This window comes from Drosophila serrata, unplaced genomic scaffold, assembly GCF_035046125.1.
Source record: "Drosophila serrata isolate PLE 108 unplaced genomic scaffold, ASM3504612v1 contig_98, whole genome shotgun sequence".
In the NCBI taxonomy this organism is placed as follows: Eukaryota; Metazoa; Arthropoda; class Insecta; order Diptera; family Drosophilidae; genus Drosophila; species Drosophila serrata.
In genome coordinates, this window is record NW_028256996.1 from 301923 (window position 1) to 326034 (window position 24112).

Genomic DNA, 24112 nt, shown 5'->3' on the forward strand with positions numbered 1-24112 from the left:
CTGCCACCGACGCAGCTCGGATGAGTCAGCCGCTGTGGAATGTGAGTGGCATACAAAATGTCGCATGCGGATGCGGACCGGTCCAATGCCGACAGAAATGCAGCCCGGAGAAGAAAAAAAAATAAAGCACTCAAAATCCGAGAGAGCATGCACTGATATGGTCAGGGATTTTTCCTCTTTATTTTTATTTTATTTATTTATTTTTTTTGCCACTGTAATGCAAAGAAGTTGTGGAGTCCCCATCCATTCGCGGTTCAGAGATGTGTATTGTGTTGTTGGTGGGTGTCGAGCACACCTCCGCCCCTACAGTTGCGCCCATCGGCTGTTAGCTGTTTGGGCAACAGTTTCCGGCAACTCTGGCGGCAGCAACAAGTTTCTTTTTGTGCAAGGCCTAAAGTTGTTTTTCTAGCAATCTACTCATGCTCATAGATGCTAAACACAGGAATGAATTGTGTGTCGAGAAAATAAAATGCATACCTTTTTTTTTTTTTTTTTGAAACTTCCTTTAACCTATTTTTATTAGTTAACATTTTCGTAACTTTATTTAACTTTCAAGTGAAAAATTAAATAAACGAGAAATGTTTTCAACCTGTTGAAATCAACCTAAGCTCCTCAGATTTCTTTTGTCGGCTCCACGTGTCGGTAAGTTACCACCGATGACCATCATTCGAAAAAAAAATTGCTCAAAAATCCATTTAGACCATCATTAATCTTAGCCAGCCTGACGACGCCATACAATACGATATAAGACGCGCTGCTGTTGCTGCTGCTGGTGGGCAAGAAATTAACTCTTAATGATCTGTCGTCCCTCCACCATTTGTTCAGCAATTAATGGGTACAAAGGTTAATCGATAGAGGGAACGGCACACATAACCCACTCAGGAAAGCGTAGGACTTTAATTCGAAAGGAATGCTTGAAAACGGTTAAGATGGGCTGGATGGATTCAGTTCTGAATTACATTTAAATTCTACCTTCATTTCTCCTATTTGAACTGAATATCTGCCCTGATCGTGGGACACCAAGCAATCTCTCAAGGGCCCCGTTTACAATTCTCACATCTTTGCATGACAGTCCCTACCCCTCCTTAGGTTCAGATTAATGATCAATTCGACCAATTATACCGCCTCAAGGCGCCCACTTTTGGACTACGGGCACAGAGAAAAAAATATACTTTATGGATTGAGGTTTACATATTTTGTGTTTTTTAGACCTTGATTTGGCATTTCAGGTTTAAAATTGAGTATAACACTAAAAAATGTAATGGAATTCCCAATTTCCTATAGATATAAGCTTTAAGTTGATATATTAGGTTTTGTTTTGTTTGAATACCAAAGTTTTCTATCCTTAAACTCTGATTGCATACTACATTTTCCTCCGAATTTGTTTTTTCTCTGTGTACTATATCCGTATGTACTTGTTTGCAGTTTGTGAATGGCCCACTATGGTCCGATGATGTTCATGATGATAATAATGATGACAATTATGAATGGAAGCGCGGAGATCCGAGTGGGGACACAGCGGAGACACTCATTCACAAATCCAACAGAGCCGGGCGAGCAAACAAAACCAAAAAATATTAATTAGCATTTGACAAAGGGGAATGAGGTCGCTGTCGCAGTCGCTGTCGCAGTCGCTGTCGCAGTCGCAGTCGCAGTCAAAGTCGGCGTCACCTAATCGTCCGCTCACGAATCGCGTCAAGCGGATGCCACAAATTTGGACATGTTTCGCCGTCGCAGTCGCCGCTTGCTCGCTGCTTCCTTTGGCGATTTTATGAATGAAATCTTTTTTTTTATTTATTTATTTTTTTGTTAAACGTAGTAAACGTTGGCGTAGCTCAGAGCACTCAACGGCATGACCATCTATGGGCATAGTGCAGAGATTGTGAGTACATCGAGAGCAGTGGATGGGCTCGGATCGAATCGGAGCGGATCGCTTTGGATCGATTGGTGGGGATCTCGATTGGCTGCTCTGTAAATGGCTAACTACGATCTCACCGACGACTGCCATTGAGTCATATACACTACACATTATGGTGGTCATGTTGTGGGCAGTTTGGATATCAAGTAGAGGTCGGTGGATCGATCAAGATTTCGGGTCGCTTTTAGAGAGCTTTTAAACCAATAAGTAGATAAAGATAATATACTTCAAATTGGGGTTAAACTAAGGGTGGCAAAAATATCGATATAACGATGATGTGCCTATAATAAATTTAAAGGAGGGTAGGTAGGTTTCAGTGGTGAGGCACCAACCAAGGCCTCTAATTAGAGCTAAGCTCATATTGGTTAAGACCTCGTTTTCAAAAATGATCTTATATAATATTTATATCCACACAGTAACTTCTCCTTTAACTTGACCAACTTCCATTGTCTAAGGACTACGAATCCGCTTCGAGGATAAACCTCTCAACCTCCACCACCACTCATCCTCATCTTAAAGCAATAGAATTTCAGTTTAGCGATTTGCCATTCGATTGCAATGCTACAAGCCACAACGACGAGCAACGACTATTGGCTGTGTCATTGGCTTTAGTGTGTCATTGCCATGCGAATTGGAATGAGATTATTTGCGTTTGTGTGTGATATTATTCAATTGTACCATCGTGTGTGTCATGTCAGAATGCATTCACAAATTCAGCATTTGCAACAACCCACCTCCGCCCGTCACTCCAAAGCAATCCAATCCAACCCAAAAGCACACAAACAAAATTCTTGGCAATTACGGCAAAACGGAATCGAAATACATCCGTTCGTTCACCGATTATGATTGTTCATCTGGCGGAGGGAATCAATTGACAAATTTCCCATTTTAGCCTTTTAACCCCTTTTTTAGCTGAAGAACTGAGAAATTATAATTCAGCGACGTAATTCGTATGGGTAATAAGAGGACCCCAGTAACGCAGACAAATATAATAATTACGTTTTTTAGGGCTACAACACTAACTTTTCTATCGAAAATTAATAGTAAAAATTTAAAATTAATAAAAGTCCATAATTTAAAATATAATTAGAGATTATATTAAATTGGAACCACCAAGTTTCGCCTACTTGTGTTTTTATTTTAGTGCGACCATTTAAAGTGCAGTTCAGATTTCCAACTTTCAATTCCGATTATCATTATCATCGCCAGTGCAATCGTCAATTTCATAGGCGACAAAATTGACTGGACAATTCCGTCCCACGATTGAAATATGGCCCAAAAACAGATGTTTTTATGAGCGTAAAGCAATATTTTTTTTTTGTTTTTTTTTTATACAAGAATGACTAACCATTATAGTTTCAATTACCAACGCGTGTCGATAATTTCAATAGTTTTTTTACATCTGTTTTGTTATCTGAGGGCTTCTACAGTTTCAGTTTCCATTTATCGTTTTTTATAATTTTTTATATTTCTGTTACTCTTGTTGTTGCCACTCGTGAAATTGTTGTTAATTGTCATATTATAAACCCCAGAATGAAAAAATTTAATTCGATTAAATCTATATTTAGCCGGCAGGCGTAATATTTGTAGGGCAAGCAAGTAAACAATAATAAATTATATTTAATTCAATGATTTAATTTAATTTATTTAAGACGACACCAAAAGAATACAAAAAAAAAACATCATTTAATGTACGGACCTTTGTTTCGTGTACGCGAATAATTATTAGATATTAACACTTATAAACTTTAAAATAGTTTACTTTCATATAATATGTCTACTTTAAAAGCCTGACCGTGATATCCATGACCATGATAATCCTTTATTAGAGAACTAACAAATTTCCAAGGAGTTCCAGTCATTATTGTCCCATTCTCCAAGCATAACTCTTTTTTTTTGCGTAGCACGGATATATCTCCATTCTATATTTAAATCTAATATAACGCTAGCGCAATATATCAGAGATTTTCGTTAACTTCCCCCTATAGCATTCGACTTTCGACTGTCGGTCCTGGTAAAGGCCTAATAAATAATTGCACGTATACGCAATATACTCGGCCAGATATTTAGCCTTTGTTGCCGGAAGCAAGACAGCGACGCCGATGGCTGACCCAAAAATAAAAGCTTTCTCATTTAAAGACGTTCAGATCGCGTAATGCAAACACTGACAACATTTGTCATAATTTTTGCAAACAGAGAATATATATATTTTTGGCTTACGCAAAAATGTGCAGAATTAAAAATCAATAAACAAACACTCACTCAGAATATTGTGAAGGTGCGGCTCGCTCGGTCTGGCGGCAAATATTTCCGCAACAGTTGCAATTCTCGAAAGCGATAATATATGATAATACAACTTAAGAAAAAGCTAAACAAGCAATCGGTTCACAAAAAAAAAAAAAAAAACAGAAGAAAAGAAAAAATGTATATCAAAATAATAAAATGAATGACATGTTCAATTAAGGGGAATACAGAAAACGGGTAATATAATAAACTTTAAACTTTAAACAAAAACCTAAAAAAGAAAAATTAAATTTTTTAAAGTAATAAATAAAATTTAAAATAAAATATATATTGATCCCCCTGAAAAATAGAATTAGGTATACAAAATAAGGAATTTATGACCGTTTAATTATGCGTATGCCTGTCCATTATGCTCCATACTTTAGCTTCGAATAACCCGCATACCGATTCATTGCCGATAAGGTGTCCGAGGTGAAAGAGCTAATGATATGTCAGAAATAAGAGTATGAGTTCGAGGTCCAATTTTGGCTCGAGTGTGGAATGAAGACGACAGACATCAGAGGAAATTGTCACTTTGTTGCAAAAAGAACACGTGCCGCTGATTAGTTAAGTGAGAAGGCCACACGAGCGAGATACAGCCCCCTTACCACCCCCAAACCAACCAAACCAAACCCTCTTTTCATATCATAAAAATTATTTAACGCTATCGCACATTTGTCATGCCGCGTTGGCTCTTTTACGTGACTCTCTGCCTCTGAATCTGCCTTTTATTAATAGTATTTGTTGCTGTTCTTGTAGCCGTCTTTGCTGTTGTTTCTGTTTTCCTGCGCTTTTGTTTTTACGATTATTAAATTTCCTAAAAAAAAATAAATAAAAAAATAAAGAATAAAAACAAAAATAGGCAAGACCGAACAAATGAAATGAAAAGAAAGGAAAAGGCCAAGAAAAATTCTGTACTGACGTAATAACATGACAGTGAGATATGAGCGAGAGAGGAAGCGAGTTCTTTGATTATTTTGACGTGATTTCTCCTGTGGCGAATGATGAGTTGATTAGACGGCAGACTCCATTAAGATTGGGCCACCACATGCCAGACGTTCCAACGAGTTTTCGGCGGGGGTTTTCAAACAAAAAGCAATGAAACTAAATACCTGGAAAATGTATAGGCATTAAAAACGGGAACCTTAAATATCGTTTGAATATTTGTTCTTCATTTCGTAATTTCTCCTCCGATCTGAGGAAACCACGTACACTACCTAACTCCAGTAGCACTTCCCGATGATGACCGCCAAGAGAGATTTCCAGCAAGTCTGACGAAATTACGGCCTAACCATAACGTGAACTCGTGATCAATTTTCGTGTGACTTCTGATTAAATCAGAAATTTTTGCTACTTCTTGTGCCACACATACCATACGTATGCGAATATAAACAATCATTTCGCCACGCTGTTATCTGCATCAGAGTGTGTTTATTTTGGTAAACGTTTTCTGGTAAGTCATCGTTCTTCCACTGATAAAATGCCTAAATTATCGGTGGCAAATAATTTCTAGGCCAAAACACTGACGTCATGTGTATAGGATAAGAAAGACAAAGAATCAAGGTGAGAGGGGAAGCAATTGAAAGAAAATATTAAACAAAAACAAAAAGGTAGACCCATTTTTCCGTTTTGCGGAGCTCTGAAACACCTTCGGTTGATTTGGTTTGTCAATATTTGCAAGGGGTCAATGGTATATTTTAATAATGGCACGTGTCTGACCGGACAGAATCGAAACAGCACCAAGCGAAACAATGAAAACAAACAAACAATAAATAAGTGACAAAAGTGGATGAGTGGCAGAAAGGCAGCGAAAAAAACAAATGGCAAACTATTAACGCGTTTGTTTACACGCCACAACAACATTTAAATGATTCTCATCATTTTTTTGCACTGAAAACCAGACGGAAAAAAACATTGAAGAGTTACGTTCCTGTAACAGGGGAAGACGAGAAGAGGAAGTTCCATGAGCGGTGTCCCTAACCACTCGCCATAAATTGGCAAAGAGATCGGTGGCAATAAAATCAAATCAATTTGGGAATTCGAGTTTTTACTTTTGAAGTACAAAAATTACGTATACGTAGTATAAGCCACAGAAATTACTTCTCCTGTATATGTGCAGGAGATAAGTCCTCTACAGGTCCAGGGAGCCTTAAGTGGGAAAAATACAACTAAAAAGACTCGTTTGGTGATAGTAATCAAGAATTATAAAGTCCGCATTCCTACTGTTACATTAACTCTCGAAACAATTTTCTTTAATGATTTAAAAACAAAGCGCTACCTAATCCAAGAGTGTACTCCCTTAATACCTGAAAAACACATAAATAAATACCGAAATCTGGCTACAAGGTAGCTGTGGAACCTGTACACAAGTCGAAACAGAGCAATGTAGGAAAGTCAGCAAAAATAAATCAAACACCCTGCACACGCGCGCTGCAAAAATACACAAAAAGAAACAATGAATACCGAACCCATGATGGGTAAGCAGAATACGATATCATGTACAGAGTAAGCCAAGAGGGGGCGACGGCCTCCGCTCACTAAACATTGTATACTTTGAACATTATTCATTGTATTTTGTATTTTGTAGCATTGGAATTTCGCCTGAGCAACTGAGATGGGCGAGCGAGACGAGACTGCGCAGGTAAAAGAAAGTGAAAAAGCAGGCGATCTGTGTGCAGTCAAAATTGGAGCGAAATACTATTTCCCTACACCCCACGACCCCAAGAGCAAGAATCGGGAGAGGATGCCGAAGATCCAAAGATGATGTCGCTATTGAGGTTCGGCCGCATCGTCTCAGGTTGCCATGGCCGCCGTCCAGACCAGTCCATTCCTTCGAATGATGTCTTGCATATGGCAGCAAAAATTGCGCGTGCGGTCGTACAAAAATGGAGCAGCACGTGGAAAGGAAGCAGAGCAGGAAGGGTAGGAGCTGAAGGCACTGTGAGAAATAAATCTTAAAATAATCTCATCTTAAAATTTCAAAAGTTTGTATTGAATTCATTTTGAAATTATAAACATAACCAAATTCTCATAAAATCGACGAAACATAAAATACATTTTCAAAAATTACTACACCATATCTGAAGTAAGCTTGTGAGAAATGATAACACACTTAATGCATGAATTTCATTAAGAATTTCCAGTGACACCCAAACCAAACCAACTCTACTTGGAATATATCCTATGAAATAAGCAGAGCATATTAAGTTTTCTAAGTGTATAAGCCAAAGTCGTATATCCATGTGGGCGTGCATTTCTTGACGTGTGCATCTATTTGTTTGCCCATGAGTGTTTGGGTCCCTCGGTCTGTCCCTGTCTGTCTCGGTCGTCTGCCTGTCTTCCCAACGCTTGTGTTTGCACTCAACATCAAAACAGATGGCCAGACTTCAATGCCGCAGGCCTGAGGTTCAAGAGGAGGTGACGCTGAACACCGCTAGGTAGTGCATTTACAAGTGGTTATTCGGAGGGCGGCGGCGCTTTCTATTGATCAGCCATTGAAATACGATATGGGACACACAAACACACACAAATGAAGTGCCAGGGGCTGCTAGGGAAGAGCCTGTGCGTGCGGCCAACGTGACGTATGAGTGATGCTCGGCGGAATGCCTTGAATCATGCACACGCACACGCGGCGTATGAGTGATATTTACGAAGCTTCGTCTAGATTGCTTTTAATGAATATTAAAAATAAAAGCGTGTGCTGTGCGTAAATCGTGTTGGAAATGTCTCAAGAAAAAATTTAAATGTTATTACATTGCAGAAATTATAAACCTGAAGAATTATTTACGATTAAAAATTACTTTAAGGCAAACTAAAATCCAATCCCAAAAATAAAGCCAAAATTACCTAAAATATTACTAGATGGTGCCCAGAAACAGCATTTAGCTGCAGCGGAGAATATTATTAAAGAATTTGCAAACCCAAAAGAGAAAATTGAAATAAATGTTCAACCGAAAACACATAAATTGATCTTGTTGCGTTTTTTGCATTACGTTTGCGCGAGAACGCCGAAATGCAATAAAACACCGCCCGTACACACACGGACTGTGCCTGCAATTATATAAAAGGCATTGCAAATTCATGGGCAAACGGCAAGTGAGCGAGCAAAGGAATGATTTAAGCAAATATAACAAGCGCCAGTGAGCTTCGATTTCAGCTGCTCGATATTTTCCCCGAAAAAATCAAATCCATTCCGCAATTACGTCAGCTTTTGCCCCTCGTATAGCGTTCACGTGCGGTCAAGTGATCGCTCCATGTGCCAGTCACCGGCTGACGGATTCCACCTCTGTTCCCCTGAAAACGACGACGACGACGCCATCCACTGAATTACGAGAAAGCCCCAAATGAGTTAAGCAAATGTTTTCGCCAGATTCGATCTAATATTCTCGCCTTTTCTTAGAAGTGATAACGATCTGGGAATGTTCGGCGAGGGCAACGCCTACAAATCACGCCCATTTTCAAGTGTATTTCGCAGCTGTAAGCTGAATGAATGTTGAACGGCTATATTACAAATATTTCTGAACTTTTGAGCCATAACATATAAAATGTATATATATGATATTTCAAACACATTAATGATCAGATATATCAATCATAACTGTACACCAAAATGTGAAAAAAAACTATAAATATGTACTATTAAACACATAACTTTTTTAAATAACGATTAATATCACCACAGCAGTAAACGATATGAAATTATATCAGCTCGACTTTTCATAACGGAACATTAAAATGAGAAAAAAAAACGAAATATTTTTCACCTTTTTTTCTTTTTGAAAAAATGAATTTATTTTAAATCTTTGTTAAAAAAAAATTAGCACAAGTAAATAAGTTTTATTGCGTAAGCAACCCGCCGGAGAGAATTTCGCAAACATTCCAAAACCAAAGTCGGCGTGGAAATGTATTAATTTTATATTCATTAGTTTTAGTCGCTGATTGCGGCTCGAAAAAATACAAAAATTCCATGTCAAGACGCGTGCCCAAGTCACGCACTCATCAGGCGGTGAAGGCGAGAAGGAAGATTTTTGGGGGCTGAACCCAAGCTTAAGCTGACTAGAGCTAAGCGCATGATCACAACCGACAACGACACATGCCTGCGAAAAGTTCTTTCACCTCACGCGGATTTTTTTATAATTCTTGGTTGTTCTATAGTTCGTCGATCGTCGCTACATACTCGGAAAGCTTTATAACGTCAGTAAATAGATAGGGGCGACGGGTTGATAAGGGGAGGCGGGCCCGATACGAATTATAAGCAAATTTATTTGCGCGTGGCAAAGAGAAACAACAGCAGCTCCAACAGGTGTAGATTCCCCACTTTAGAGGCGACGGCTCTCTCTCTCTCTCTCTTTCCTCGCCTTTAATTCATATTTGCCACCTCTTATTCTGTTTTCTCTTCAAGTTTTTCTTTTCGCTGATAATACCAATGCAGTAGCAAAATTCTTTTGTGGCATTCTATTTTCGTTCGCACGTTCGATTATTGAATAAATAATAAATTTTGTTTTGCTAATCTCTGTATGTTTTTTTGTGTTCTCCTGTAGCCACTTTTGTTTTTTGCTTCACCTGTTAAAGCAAAAATAATGTAGGCATACAACGCCAATGGGATCAATTGCTTTTATTATTATTTTATATTTTTTAAATGTTTACGCTGATTATCCCAATCAAGGCAGTAATAAGTTGCGTCAAGGTCATCATTTGATAAGGACAATTTGGAAAAGAAATGCAGTGCGACAATATTTGTTTACTGATTAAGCAATTGAGCTGAAGAAAACGGAAAAATTATAAATGGATATAGTAAATATAGAAGGCTAAGGAAGTATTTAATGAGAAACTACAATCGAGTGGAGAATGGGAATAGATTATTATTTTAATAAAAAATTGGTAAACATATTGACAGCAATAACCCGACAGATTAAGAAAGAATATCTGAATAAGTTTTTTAAACTATAATTCGAATAACCATATTATATTTATTTTGATATTATCAGAAATTCAAAGAAATACCTTTTCCTGCATGTCACCGTCGTTTCGTTCACTATGCACAATTTCACATAATTGTTAATAGATATGAACTACTTCAAATAATTTACATTGTGAAAAAATAGCTTTCGTTAGATGTCAGTAAATATATTAATTAGTGTTTCAAATCAACTATTTAATAAATAGACAGATTAGTACATACAAAAATTAACTAAGTAAAAATCTCAATTTGCAAAAACTTGTCAAGTCTGCCTCTCACTATTCCATATCCGAATTAAAATCCGAATTCATTTCCATTCCCAATCAAGCATCTTTCACATCTGTCTTTGACCGTTTCGCATTCTTGAGTTTGAATTGCCGCTGCTGCTGCCATTGTTTATGTTATTAACACAACAAACAACCACTTAGCTTCGAAATTGATTTCAAGCATTTGGTGGGGTTTAAAAATAAACATCAAAGCGGGAGGAGCGGCGACGGACGGAAGCGCAAGTACATAGAGCACCGAGCACCAAAATGGACAAAAATAAATATTGAGTTGGCTATTTTTAAACCGCAAAGCCGCGTATCCGTTCCTCAATTGCACGGCCACAAATTGAAGTTTCTATAAATATAAACATATATGCCAGATCGTATTTGATCGGATCGCATTGTTAATTGGCAGCGCTCGAGCGGATCACATTAAGTCTAGACTCGAGACAAATCGCTTTAAATAAGATCTTTTGACTTCAATTGTCCCAGTTTTGGTGGGGCAGTCTTATCTTTTTATTTTGTGATGGTTTGATCGATGTCAGAAATATAAATATTTAGAATATTAAAATTTTTCGTAAACTGAATAAATATTTTCTCTATAAAGATAACATTTTTTCTTGTTGCTCTGGTAATAATAATATTTTGTAGCTTTATTTGATCTTACTTCTATACAGAAGTAGCTCAGGTTGCTTTATGGGTGCGACTGTCATATCGCATTATTAATTATGCAGGCGAAATTATATTTCACCGATTTACCTAGTCAATTGAGTACAATAAGCATAGCACAAGTAATATTAATTTTCGCGAATGAATTTTGTTGTCGCTGCTGCATTTCCCAGTTCATAAATCAAGAGCTGGCGCAAAAGTATCTGACAGATACAAATAGCGAATGGAAGTCGTCGCCGTTGGCATAATGATGGCGGCGTATACGTTCATTTACACTCCATCAATTGCGTAGTTTACGGCCAAAAAGTTTGGGGGAGAGAGAGAATGAAAAAAAACCCCCATCATCGCATGCATTCGTGTAGCTTAATCAGGAATCGTTCGAATACGCAGTTTTTGGCTTGTCTATATTTAGTATTATTATTTTAGTACTCGTGGGGCAATTAGCAAATCGAATGCGTAATTCTAACATCGCATATGCCATGATGCGGTGGCGTCGAATGTGTAACTATAATTGAACATGCTTGTCTAGTGATCAGCACACAATCAGAAAATATGCACATGCCTGTTTAAATTCGATCGGGCCTGCTCCTCCGGGGTGTTGAGCAATGGCATTGTGTTACCTAGAACATGGTAGATGAAAGCCAAAGCGTGCCTAAAGGAAACTTAAAGTCAATCAACAGATTTTAGTTTTAAACAACAAAGGCACGATATAATATCATGCATATTATATATTCTCTTACAGCCCAAATATCTGTTAGTATACAACAAAATAAACTATATTCAATAATGTGTTGATAGTGGATAACAATAACATATTCTAAGCTTTTCAACACAAGTCTACCAATCAATTTTCACCCCTACAACGACTTTTGTTTACATTTCCCATGTTCATGCACGCGTGCAGCAAGCACAAAATAGTTTCTAACGTCTCCCAACGCGCTGCCATTCTCGTGTGTTATTCTCTATACGCTCAAGTCATTAGGATGTTTATTAGGGGAAAACTAATTAAGCTAATGCTAATATTTGTCAAACATTGACGAACTTAAAAATATTTGCAGAGAAAAAAATCGCCGCCTTAGGAAAGTAATTATACTCAAAGGAAATGTCTTAGAAACTTAATTTTAAACGCAATTGGATTCTCCTAATGCGCACTTTTAAGCTGGCGCCTTTAAACAGATTAGACGAGGCAAAGCCAATAATTACCCTCCATATATAAATATACATATGTACATTATATGTATCTCTAAGGTGGATCGGCCCGGAAAGTTATTAATATTATGCATGTGGGGCACAGACGTGATAAGACCCAATGTAGAAGAGACAGATATGTGAGTGCTCAGTGAGCTCACGTGAGTGCGATTTGTGAATGATTTACGACTGACAGTCTCGGAGTATATGTACATATGTATATCTTATGACTGTCTGGCATTGGACCCTGGATATACATATGTTATGTTATGTGATACCCCATTGAAGTCATTATAGCCTGCATACCCCACATGTGCCACATTCGCGATACTAAGATACTATATACATCTATATACTATCTATACATTGAATCGCAAATGTGCAAATTCAATTTGCGTGAACAGGAAGCAAACATAAATCAAGCGGCAACGCAAAATGGTGGGAATTTGAGTCTTGCAGTGGAGCCTCCAGCCAGGAAATCTTAGCAGTTGATCAATTTAAATGGCCCGCCACTGGAATTACACACGGGATCCGAAGTCCCATAGTCATGGGCCGCATTAGTAACTTGGCCATAACTTTACGCGGCAACGACAGCACCTTGCAAGTGCGATTGCGAATGGAAATAAACATAAAGCCGCTGAGGTCGGGCCACACACATGGCCACAGTGGTCGAGACTCTTGTTTGGATCTATCGATTTTTCAGCTTATTAAGTATATAGAGACCGTTAAAGCAAAGACAATATGAATGAATATTATGTGTAACGACATAGAGAAATTTTTATATGTCAGTTCAATTGTATAATTAATCCTATTATTTTTATACCTATTTTGATTTTTTGCTATCTCCGTGATAATCAGCAAATTTCTATAAATTAAACCTAGATTCACTTTTTACAAGCATTTTCCCCGATTTGCGTGCCACTGTTCAGCGTTCGCAGTGCCTCAAATAAATGTTTATCAGTCCAAAGCGCACAGCGATTATATTGGCAATTATATCGCCACATCGGCGCTTCGCACGTGACCAGTTTCAAGTTCAGCGGAAGAAGGCAGCGCAATTGTTCGGGGAGGCACAGTTCCCGCCTTCCCCTGAGGGGCAGTGGGAAGACACAGAGCGGGCGGTAGACTTTCCGTTCAAAGAATGCTTTCAAGTCTTATCTACGGCGCAGGTGACTGCCGTCGCGAAGGGTGGGCAGGTGAGCTGCTCACTCAACGTGGCACATGTCAAGGCCAGCAATGGCAAACTTATGCAGGCCAAAGTTCCATTCTCAAGTTTAAATGCTGAGGATAGATGCAAGCTGGATTAAACGGAAAGTACGGACAAGTTACACAAGTTCTAAGGCATTTTTTTACCCGCTGTGCTGTGCTACATAAGCGTTATTAAGGCAGCAGGATGGTATAATTTAAACACAAAAACCCTATTTCGACCTAAAACTTTTGATTAGCTAGATTTAAGATTACGTTTTTAAGAAAATTGATTAGATACATAAAGTTATATAACTTTATCAAAATTATCTCAGAAAAGAATTCCTTGGATTCCCTGAAACGTAATACAAGACAATATATAAATAAGCCCAAGAAATAATTTTAACAAAATTTTACAAAACTAATACATTCATAATTTACTAATTAAAACTAATCGTCGTAAATTACTCCCCAGGCCATCCCTTCGTAACTATCATTGTAAACAATCAACATATATGAATGTAGTTGTTGTTGTCATATTTTTTTTATTTATCGATCACTTGATTTATGTGCAAGTTCTGTTGATATTTTTAACATTTGTCTGATGAGTTTTCTATTTCTATTTTTCGCCTCAAGGCAATGCTTGCTAGCTGCCTGCGGAGGGGCGGCGATGCGGCGCCCACAACTAATACATTTTGAGGTGTATTTCATAAAATGGCATTAAATGGAATTTAAGCTGCCAAAACAATTCATATGTATTTTTTATTTGAAGCGAGCCGAAGCCAAAGAGGGAGGTGGTATAAAGGGGCAGGCATATGACGTGGCGAGGCCACGTGATTCCAAATCAATTATGTTACTGAGCTCAATATCTCTATAAAAAAAAGAAAAAACCTGGCGTCAACATGACGGAGAAAATCAAACTAAAGTTTAAGACTTGAAAAACAAAAAAAAATAGTTTCTCAAACTAAGTTTAACGAGTTTTTACTATTATTTATTACCAAAATTATACCAAAAATAGTTTTCAAATTTTAAAATTTTTCCAATTCGTTTTCCAGTGAACAGAGCGAAGGAGCCTAAGCATACAACGAGGAAGTCTGAAATTTCCAACACAAGTGCCGCCTGCCCGCTATCGTCCAGCACCAGCTCCAGCTCCACCTTGGGCGTTGGCGCCCACTTCGGATCCCGCTCCAATGCCAGCTGACATCCCACCTCCAGGCCCGCCCTCTGCCATATCAGCGCTTGCACCGCCCTGCGCTCCAACTTGACCGCCGGCCCCTGCTACTGCTGACATTCCGCCCTGTGCGGCTCCCATGGCATCGGGCGGAGGCCCCGGGACTTGAGCCTCAGCCATGCACTAATTAAGGAAAATATGCATGGGTTTAGAGACGGTAAGTAAATCACAGAACGCATTCAAGTGGTTCCCAAAAGGCTCATGATTCATGGGGGATAAAAGTGATTTATTTTGATCAATTTATTTTGAAAGGAAGTAAGCTTTCCTTAAATTTAATCAGGATTTTTGAACAAAAGGAAATTTAATTTGATCCCAATCCTCTTGAAAACCAACTCCCGTGTAACGATATAAATCTCACCAGTAGCACGGCTAAAGTAATCGAGGATACAATTGCCAGTTTCATTTTTAAAAGAGAACACTTTTCCTGCCACCAATGGAGGTAGTAAAGAAACTATAGATCCCTGTCTGCCGTACTCAAAGCTTTATATACCAACCAGCCCTGCCATAATGTCAGCCAAATCTCACGGGAATCGCATACTTTGTATTATCCAAAACACAAATCTTACAGTACTCGAAAAATTCTTAACAAGTTAACACAACAACAACACACATCGTTCCGTTTCTCCTTGGACCCGATTGCATCTGCCGTAGCGTTGTCTATTATAAATTATTAATAAATTATATTGTTGACAATCGTTTAATTGTGCTCCCGTGTACCGTGCATGTTTCTGGCGTGAGTCTATTAATAAATAACTAAATAATTAACCAACGACCAGTTCAGTCCAGTCGAGCAAACAGTTTAATGATGACATTGTGGGCCGCAGCCACAGTACTTTGTGTTATTGTGGGAAAATTATTGAGTAATTGTGCAAAGTACAAGGTCAAATAACAAATGAAGTACACAAAGGCGTAATCGAACTCAAAAAGGAGCAAACAACTTAATGTCATGGCGAATTCGCAGTAAAATATTAATGCACTTTTAAAATCAAAAGAATGTAGAAGACTTCTCTTCGACTCACAGAATCATTCATCTGAGCGACAATAATAATTTGCTATAAACCTGCTAGTTTTAAGGGCAATTAAGAGTCATGCAACTCATGCTATTGAATAATATCTGATTCAGTCACTTAACACCACTACTTGTAGCTTAGAACATTTAAAATAAACAACATTTAACAGCATTGTCACCAAAATATATACATATACATATGTATACATTCCTTATTGTTTGGCAAAGGACAAAAGTCTGACGTTAACTTTCCGTAGGCACTGTGGCTATAGGGTAATGAACATGACCAAATAATCTCGACTCAACCTGGTATATAGAATATAAAAATAGACGATTTATTAGAACTCAGAAAAAATCAGCTTATCTGTAGAAAAAACATAATAATTTAAAAACACTTAGTTTTCTTCAAAACTGAATTCTTTAAATCTATTCAGTGGAACAGTTATAAAAAAGTTCTTGGAACCAAACAAAAAAAATCAAAACCTATAGAAATTTAAGTAAATAAATTCAAATAATTGATTTATTACTACTGCATAGTACTGCAGCGACCTCGCACAAATAACTGCAACAATGATAAACAAAACAATTCCATTAAACAACCGCAGATACACACGCTTATGCACACACGTATACATACATACATACGTAATTACAAATGCAATGATTTTTAGAGTTAATTTGTTTATTTGCCATGCTCATATTAAAAATTAAGCACAGAAAAATAAATAAACCGCTTGCCAATTTGCGAAATTCAACTGCATTCAGCAAAAAAATACCGCCAAAACAAAAGTCCCCCACACCCCTTACATCCCCATGTATAAGCCAACACATATCGTATTTATAAACATCGTTTGTCATTGTTATTTGCTCATCTGTGGGTGGCCGCAGTAACGGGCTATATTCCCCGATTATCACGTAGCTCAATAAAAAAAAATTAAATAAAATAATAATCGAAAACAAAAAAAAAACACTGCGGAGGCAGTGTTTCTATGGCATCATTAAAAATTAAATCAAAATTAAATGTTCATCAAATGCAATAAAATCGATTAGCGCATGCGTATCTATACACTTTTTAGGTAATTATATACATAGGTACATATGTATATAAGTATATAAATTTGTGTGAATTTATTTGATTTATTTTTTAAATTATATTTCTTTGACTTACCCCTTTTTATCCAGCACACTTGTATTGAGGAAGTCCATTTGAGGTTTGTGCATTATATGTGCTCTGTAATCGTTCGTTATCTTCTTTTTATACATTTATTTTCATTTTGGGATCTGTTTTGGGGTGGAATAAAAAAAAGGGTTAATATTCTTGTTTTTAAATTTTCAATGTTAATTTGTAAACAACATTTAAAATTACCGAAAATTAACTTATTTACAACTTAAAAAGGGGAACATAAAGAAATTGTGGAAATCCCGCCTCTTCAGCCGTATATCAGGCGTATCATGCTTATTTTGCGGTTTATTTTCTAAGAAAATTTGACGCGTACGTGTGACATATTTTCTGGAGGCGCCGCCGATAAGACGAAAGCCAAACAAAAACAGCAAAAGTAAAACAACACAACAAGAGCAACAAAAACGTTGAATTGCAAGACAACAGTCCCACATACATATATAGATTATACAAAATGACAGTTGTCGTAGGTATACGAGTTGCGTCGCCGTCGCCGTCGCCGCCGTCGCCACTTTGGCATTCAAAGCATCGGCGCCGCCGATGGATTGTCCATTGAAATTGTAAGTCTCCGGCCAAGTATTTGCCTTCGGATGTAAGCGGAACGGAACGGAGAGCAGCCTCGCGTCTCGTCAACAGAATCTTGGGACGTAAATGATTACAAAGAAAAAAACACAAATATTGAATACTGAATATTGGCGATGCTTTAACCCATTCTTGACGCAATTGCTTAAAAACGGACAATACCCTAAACTAAGGAATCTTAAGTGTAAATTGAGAAACTAAAAATACAATATATACATTATAATTAGAATACATAAGAATACTTGAAAACATTTTAATATAAGTTAATCTATTAATTTGTTTACCTCTAACGCACGCAATAATTCTGTTTTCCCCGTGAAAATTCTTCAATTATTTTTATGAATATATAATGTACAAAACTTCAATTTTTAACGCCCTGATTTGTTTGGGTTACAGGCTTTGCTTACCTTTATTAGCAGATTTTTTTGCGTAGGCTGACGGCAATCGATATTTTATGATCTGTGCCCTGTTCTTAAGTTATGCACAATTTAAATACGTATGTCGTATTCGTATGTATATTAATATGTATGGAACACAGACCACGTTCGTCCAGGCGGATAATTAGGTTGCAGACCACCCGCCCCCGCCCATATTGGCTTGTGGGCGCTCACTAATTGCCGCGCCAAAAGAGCGGGAGGGGAGGGGCAGCAGAAGTTGTGTTTATAAAGCGGAAAATGAAATTATCATCGCACGTATTCAATTATCCTGTAATGAAGTGCTGCTACAGCAGCAGCAGTCTCGTCGCGTCCACAGGAGCACACGCAACAGCTGTCTGGTGTCCGCAGCTTACTCACTTGCTCTTGCTTATTAGCCAAAAGATCCACATACCCAAGGTGCCGCAGGCGAAACTGAAAAGTCACAAAATACGCTTTAATCTTTGGTGCTTCCACGAAATATTATAAACCGCACTTAGACTGCACTATCATCTGTATATTTCAAGACTTTTTGAGTTATTTTATCAAAGGATTACACTAAAAACTAATTTTTAATTTCGGCAATGAAAATCACATACACGCGGAAGAAATATGGCGAGAACTATTGGCATTCACTAGAATGCAATCGGATGCGTGAGGGTGTGAGAGCGCGAGGGAGAGAGCACTGACCTACTCGATCAAAATATCGGTAGGCTGCGTGCCACTCACTAGCTGCCGCGCACAAAAAAAACGGGGGAGGGGAAGGGGGAAGCAGAAGCACAAAAAATAACGGGGGAGGGGAAGCAGAAGCGGCAGCAGTTGTGTTTATAATGTCGAAAGTGAAATTCTTGTTGGTCTATTTAATTACCAGGTAGTGAAGTGGCGCTGCAGCAGCAGTAGTATTGTCCCGTCCACACACACAACAGCCGTGTAGTGTTGCAGCTCACTTGTTCGTTCTTATTAGCCAAACCCAAGGTGCCGCAGGCGTAACTGAAAAGTCACAAAATACGCTTTTAATCTTTGGTGCTTCCACGAAATATTATAAACCGCACTTAGTCTGCACGATCATCTGTATATTTCAAGACTTTTGGGGTTATTTTATCAAAGGATTACACTAAAAACTAATTTTTTATTTCGGCAATGAAAATCACACACACGCGGAAGAAAGATGGCGAGGACTATTGGCATTCGATAGAATGCAATCGGATGCGTGAGGGTGTGAGAGCGCGAGGGAGAGAGCACTGACCTACTCGATCAAAATATCGGTAGGCTGCGTGCCACTCACTAGCTGCCGCGCACAATAAATAACGGGGGAGGGGAAGGGGGAAGCAGAAGCACAAAAAATAACGGGGGAGGGGAAGGGGGACGCAGAAGGGCAGCAGTTGTGTTTATTAAGTCGAAAATGAAATTCTTGTTGGATGTATTTAATTACCAGGTAGTGAAGTGGTGCTGCAGCAGCAGTAGTATTGTCCTGTCCACACACACAACAGCCGTGTAGTGTTGCAGCTCACTTGTTCGTTCTTATTAGCCAAACCCAAGGTGCCGCAGGCGTAACTGAAAAGTCACAAAATACGCTTTTAATCTTTGGTGCTTCCACGAAATATTATAAACCGCACTTAGTCTGCACGATCATCTGTATATTTCAAGACTTTTGGGGTTATTTTATCAAAGGATTACACTAAAAACTAATTTTTTATTTCGGCAATGAAAATCACACACACGCGGAAGAAAGATGGCGAGGACTATTGGCATTCGATAGAATGCAATCGGATGCGTGAGGGTGTGAGAGCGCGAGGGAGAGAGCACTGACCTACTCGATCAAAATATCGGTAGGCTGCGTGCCACTCACTAGCTGCCGCGCACAAAAAAAACGGGGGAGGGGAAGGGGGAAGCAGAAGCACAAAAAATAACGGGGGATGGGAAGGGGGAAGCAGAAACACAAAAAATAACGGGGGAGGGGAAGGGGGAAGCAGAAGCGGCAGCAGTTGTGTTTATAAAGTCGAAAGTGAAATTCTTGTTGGTCTATTTAATTACCAGGTAGTGAAGTGGCGCTGCAGCAGCAGTAGTATTGTCCCGTCCACACACACAACAGCCGTGTAGTGTTGCAGCTCACTTGTTCTTTCTTATTAGCCAAACCCAAGGTGCCGCAGGCGAAACTGAAAAGTCACAAAATACGCTTTAATCTTTGGTGCTTCCACGAAATATTATAAACCGCACTTAGTCTGCACGATCATCTGTATATTTCAAGACTTTTTGGGTTATTTTATCAAAGGATTACACTAAAAACTAATTTTTTATTTCGGCAATGAAAATCACACACACGCGGAAGAAAGATGGCGAGGACTATTGGCATTCGATAGAATGCAATCGAGTGCGTAAGGGTGTGAGAGCGCGAGGGAGAGAGCACTGACCTACTCGATCAAAATATCGGTAGGCTGCGTGCCACTCACTAGCTGCCGCGCACAAAAAAAACGGGGGAGGGGAAGGGGGAAGCAGAAGCACAAAAAATAACGGGGGATGGGAAGGGGGATGCAGAAACACAAAAAATAACGGGGGAGGGGAAGGGGGAAGCAGAAGCGGCAGCAGTTGTGTTTATAAAGTCGAAAGTGAAATTCTTGTTGGTCTATTTAATTACCAGGTAGTGAAGTGGCGCTGCAGCAGCAGTAGTATTGTCCCGTCCACACACACAACAGCCGTGTAGTGTTGCAGCTCACTTGTTCTTTCTTATTAGCCAAACCCAAGGTGCCGCAGGCGAAACTGAAAAGTCACAAAATACGCTTTAATCTTTGGTGCTTCCACGAAATATTATAAACCGCACTTAGACTGCACTATCATCCATATATTTCAAGACTTTTTGGGTTATTTTATCAAAGGATTACACTAAAAACTAATTTTTTATTTCGGCAATGAAAATCACACACACGCGGAAGAAAGATGGCGAGAACTATTGGCATTCACTAGAATGCAATCGGATGCGTGAGGGTGTGAGAGCGCGAGGGAGAGAGCACTGACCTACTCGATCAAAATATCGGTAGGCTGCGTGCCACTCACTAGCTGCCGCGCACAAAAAATAACGGGGGAGGGGAAGGGGGAAGCAGAAGCACAAAAAATAACGGGGGTGGGGAAGGGGGAAGCAGAAACACAAAAAATAACGGGGGAGGGGAAGGGAAAAGCAGAAGCGGCAGCAGTTATGTTTATAAAGTCGAAAGTGAAATTCTTGTTGGTGTATTTAATTACCAGGTAGTGAAGTGGCGCTGCAACAGCAGTAGTATTGTCCTGTCCACACACACAACAGCCGTGTGGTGTTGCAGCTCACTTGTTCGTTCTTATTAGCCAAACCCAAGGTGCCGCAGGCGAAACTGAAAAGTCACAAAATACGCTTTTAATCTTTGGTGCTTCCACGAAATATTATAAACCGCACTTAGTCTGCACGATCATCTGTATATTTCAAGACTTTTTGGGTTATTTTATCAAAGGATTACACTAAAAACTAATATTTTATTTCGGCAATGACAATCACACACGCACGCGGAAGAAATATGGCGAGAACTATTGGCATTCGATAGAATGCAATCGGATGCGTGAGGGCGTGAGAGAGCACTGACCTTCTTAACCGAAATATCGGTTACCTAGGTCCCACTCAAAAGCTCGCTGATACAGCATCCGTGGGGGGGTCAGGATTGGTTTGCGGATTCAAAAACTCCGCTGGCTTCATTTATGTCTTGACCGCTCTTTTGTTTACGTCAACTAACGTTGTGAATTATACGTAACTAATATCCCCTGAAAGAGTCAACGGTTTGTTACGTAAAGGCAGAATTCATTGAACCCACTAAGACGTTATGCGAAGTTAGCGTTACAGTAGAGGCTTAGTACTTCGTGTCTAAGGTTTAGTGTTTTAGTGATTAATTTATAAAGAAAACACGTCATAATTTTGTTAAAGTTGTATTACACAAAATTTATTAAATATTTAATTGAATTAAATATTTTTTTTATTATTATTCGACAAAAAGTTTGTCAGTCAGAACACTACTCATGAGGTGTAGAAAAAACAAAAGTTCGTGATGCGATTGCACAATGGCCCGCCGCCGTCAGTCGGTCATCCCCGTCCCGTTCCATATCTTAACGGGCCCTTTCCCCCTAACCCTCTTGCAAACCATCGGAATGCCTTGTCTAGACGCTTTTAATTTGCGTAATCAAAACACAAAAGTAGCGACGACAATGAGGGACAAAAACAAAACACCAAAAACAAAATATTTCGCCCTAACATGGTGGCGAATAAAAAAAAAACAAATATAAAAAATCAAGAAAAGAAGAAAACCGTCAGCTAAACACAACAATAACATGTTGTATAAATAATGCAGCAAGAAACGGCAAAACTCAAGTACGACCACAGCAGCAACAACAACACAATTACAAATTAAAATGTGTGATAAATAAAAGTGAACGCTGGCGCCGTTGTTGCGAATAAAATTCTTAACCCAATTGCAAACATTAATAACAAAACAGAACGGCACAATGGAGATAGAGGGGGCGAATTGGCACGGTTTTCTTTTTTTATAGCATTTTTAACAATATTAAATCATTTGGTGGTTATGTGATCGAAGAAGGTGAAAAATGTAGTCAGTTGGATCACTAAATGACATCGAAAAGTAAAATAATTGAATTTTAAATTGTTGAGCATTGAAAATACAAGTAAAATTTGAATGTTGATATATAAAATGCTAAAATTATATTTTATTTTTTTATTATTATTTTAATATATTTACCTTGATTTTAGGCCGTCCATTTTTCGTAGACCAATTAAGGCAAATTGAACAATATACATACATATATGTATTTAATAATAGAAATATTATTATCCAATACAAATTATAAAATCGCCTTCACTTTTCGCCTTCTCGAAGCATACATAATCTTATAAAAAACTATTTATTCCCGCTCGCGTCCCTCAAGTTCAAAGAACCCATTCAAAAAGCTAAATGTTTCGAGTATTATCTTAGAACATTTACCTACCCCCAATGGCCTTGACCTTATCACACGTTAAATTTAAAACCATACTTTATTATAGCGGGTTAGAGAACCCAGTTGATTTGTCACTCCTTCTGGTCGGTCCTAATTATCATTTTAAGTGGCCAGTATGTTATAACAAGCCGAAAGATTAACTTTTACTACCAAAAAAGAACCTCGGCAAGCGTGCCTGGATAAATATTAGTGTGTCTTCCAAGAAAGAGTTCCGAAGACTACAGAAGAAGTCGCTGATGAATTGCATTTCCACTAGTTCTAAGAAATGTGTAATCTCAGATGTATGCCATTAGTTATGGCTGAAGTCAAAAACTGCCAATTGTTGTTTTGTAGTAAAAAATTGGTTTCGAAAAAAAAAAACGTTCATGAAACCAGAGACTCTGCTGTGAAATTATTTTGGGTAATTAAATACAGGATTCCTTTCTTTTCCTCACTCAATCCTTTGTGTAGAGGATAAAAGGTATGCAAACGTAATTGCTAGATTATTTTTCTTATTTGTATAAGACATGTAATATATAATTGAGCACGTCGCGCCATTTTTTTATGAACAATAAATTTCCCAGCTTTTCCACCAGCATTGACTACATCAAAGAATCACAATAGCTACAAAAAGCTTAAACTAGAGATTTTAACATTGCGCTTATTGTGGAATTTCCGTTCTTAGAAACACACCCATCATTCGGGTTTATTTATACTCGTAGCGTCATATTTCTCGGCACAAAACTAACTCATTAGCTGATGCCAGTTAGAATTTTACGATGTCACTGCCATATCGTCATGATATGAGCTTGACTTGTAGTAATTGTGGCCTCATTACGATTTATTATTATTCCCCGAGTAATTTTATCTGTTAGATGCACCGGCGAACTGCAGCTGGCACCTTGGCACGAATCGCAGACAACAATATGGTTAACTTAATTAGCAATTGCATCTTGCGAATTGCTTCTGCTTTTAAGTTTGTTTTTTGTTTCGAATCGGAGCCGGATTCGTATTCGGAGCGAATTCGATATTCAACAGCATTTCGGTGGAATTTATCTTGCGAATCCCTAATGAGCACGAAGGTCGTCCAAGTCGAAGTGGTGTATCTGGTATATCGCCTCCTCGTATGTCAAAAGTTATTTATTTTCCCCTCTCACACGCATTTATCAAATTGTTTTCGCTTTAATTTATGCGATTTCGCTCGCTTCGCAGTTTCGATTTTGTGAATGGA

The 24112-nt window shown here is 38.4% G+C and overlaps 1 protein-coding gene and 1 long non-coding RNA gene across 3 annotated transcripts in view; both read right to left on the bottom strand.

Annotated features, from left to right (window-relative positions):
• The window catches only part of LOC110184505 (uncharacterized), a 155433-nt gene that overhangs the window by 111078 nt on the left and 20243 nt on the right, over nt 1-24112 (bottom strand). Inside the window, exons 3-9 of one of the 2 annotated variants that reach the window (XR_015273449.1) lie at nt 21118-21239; nt 20516-20637; nt 19915-20036; nt 19313-19434; nt 18749-18870; nt 17875-18315; nt 16874-16986 (exon numbers count right to left, since the gene is read on the bottom strand). This is a non-coding gene — a long non-coding RNA (uncharacterized LOC110184505). Of the gene's footprint in view, nt 1-16873; nt 16987-17874; nt 18316-18748; nt 18871-19312; nt 19436-19914; nt 20037-20515; nt 20638-21117; nt 21240-24112 lie in introns of those variants that run through there. The other variant, XR_015273451.1, reaches the window with a different exon arrangement.
• LOC110184508 (uncharacterized) lies at nt 14418-15401 on the bottom strand. Its single transcript, XM_020953071.2, has 2 exons — nt 15055-15401; nt 14418-14819 (listed from the first exon to the last, which is right to left on the bottom strand). Exons 1-2 carry the CDS (start codon nt 15097-15099, stop codon nt 14592-14594), a joined length of 273 nt encoding a protein of 90 aa, XP_020808730.2. The 5' UTR covers nt 15100-15401; the 3' UTR covers nt 14418-14591.

What these genes read in the sequence shown, in the direction of transcription:
- LOC110184508 (XM_020953071.2), bottom strand. Translation starts at nt 15,099, where the DNA reads ATGAAACTGGCAATTGTATCCTCGATTACTTTAGCCGTGCTACTG. An exon ending in TTACTTTAGCCGTGCTACTG is followed by an intron (nt 14,820 to 15,054) that starts GTGAGATTTATA and finishes TTCCTTAATTAG; the next exon opens with TGCATGGCTGAGGCTCAAGT.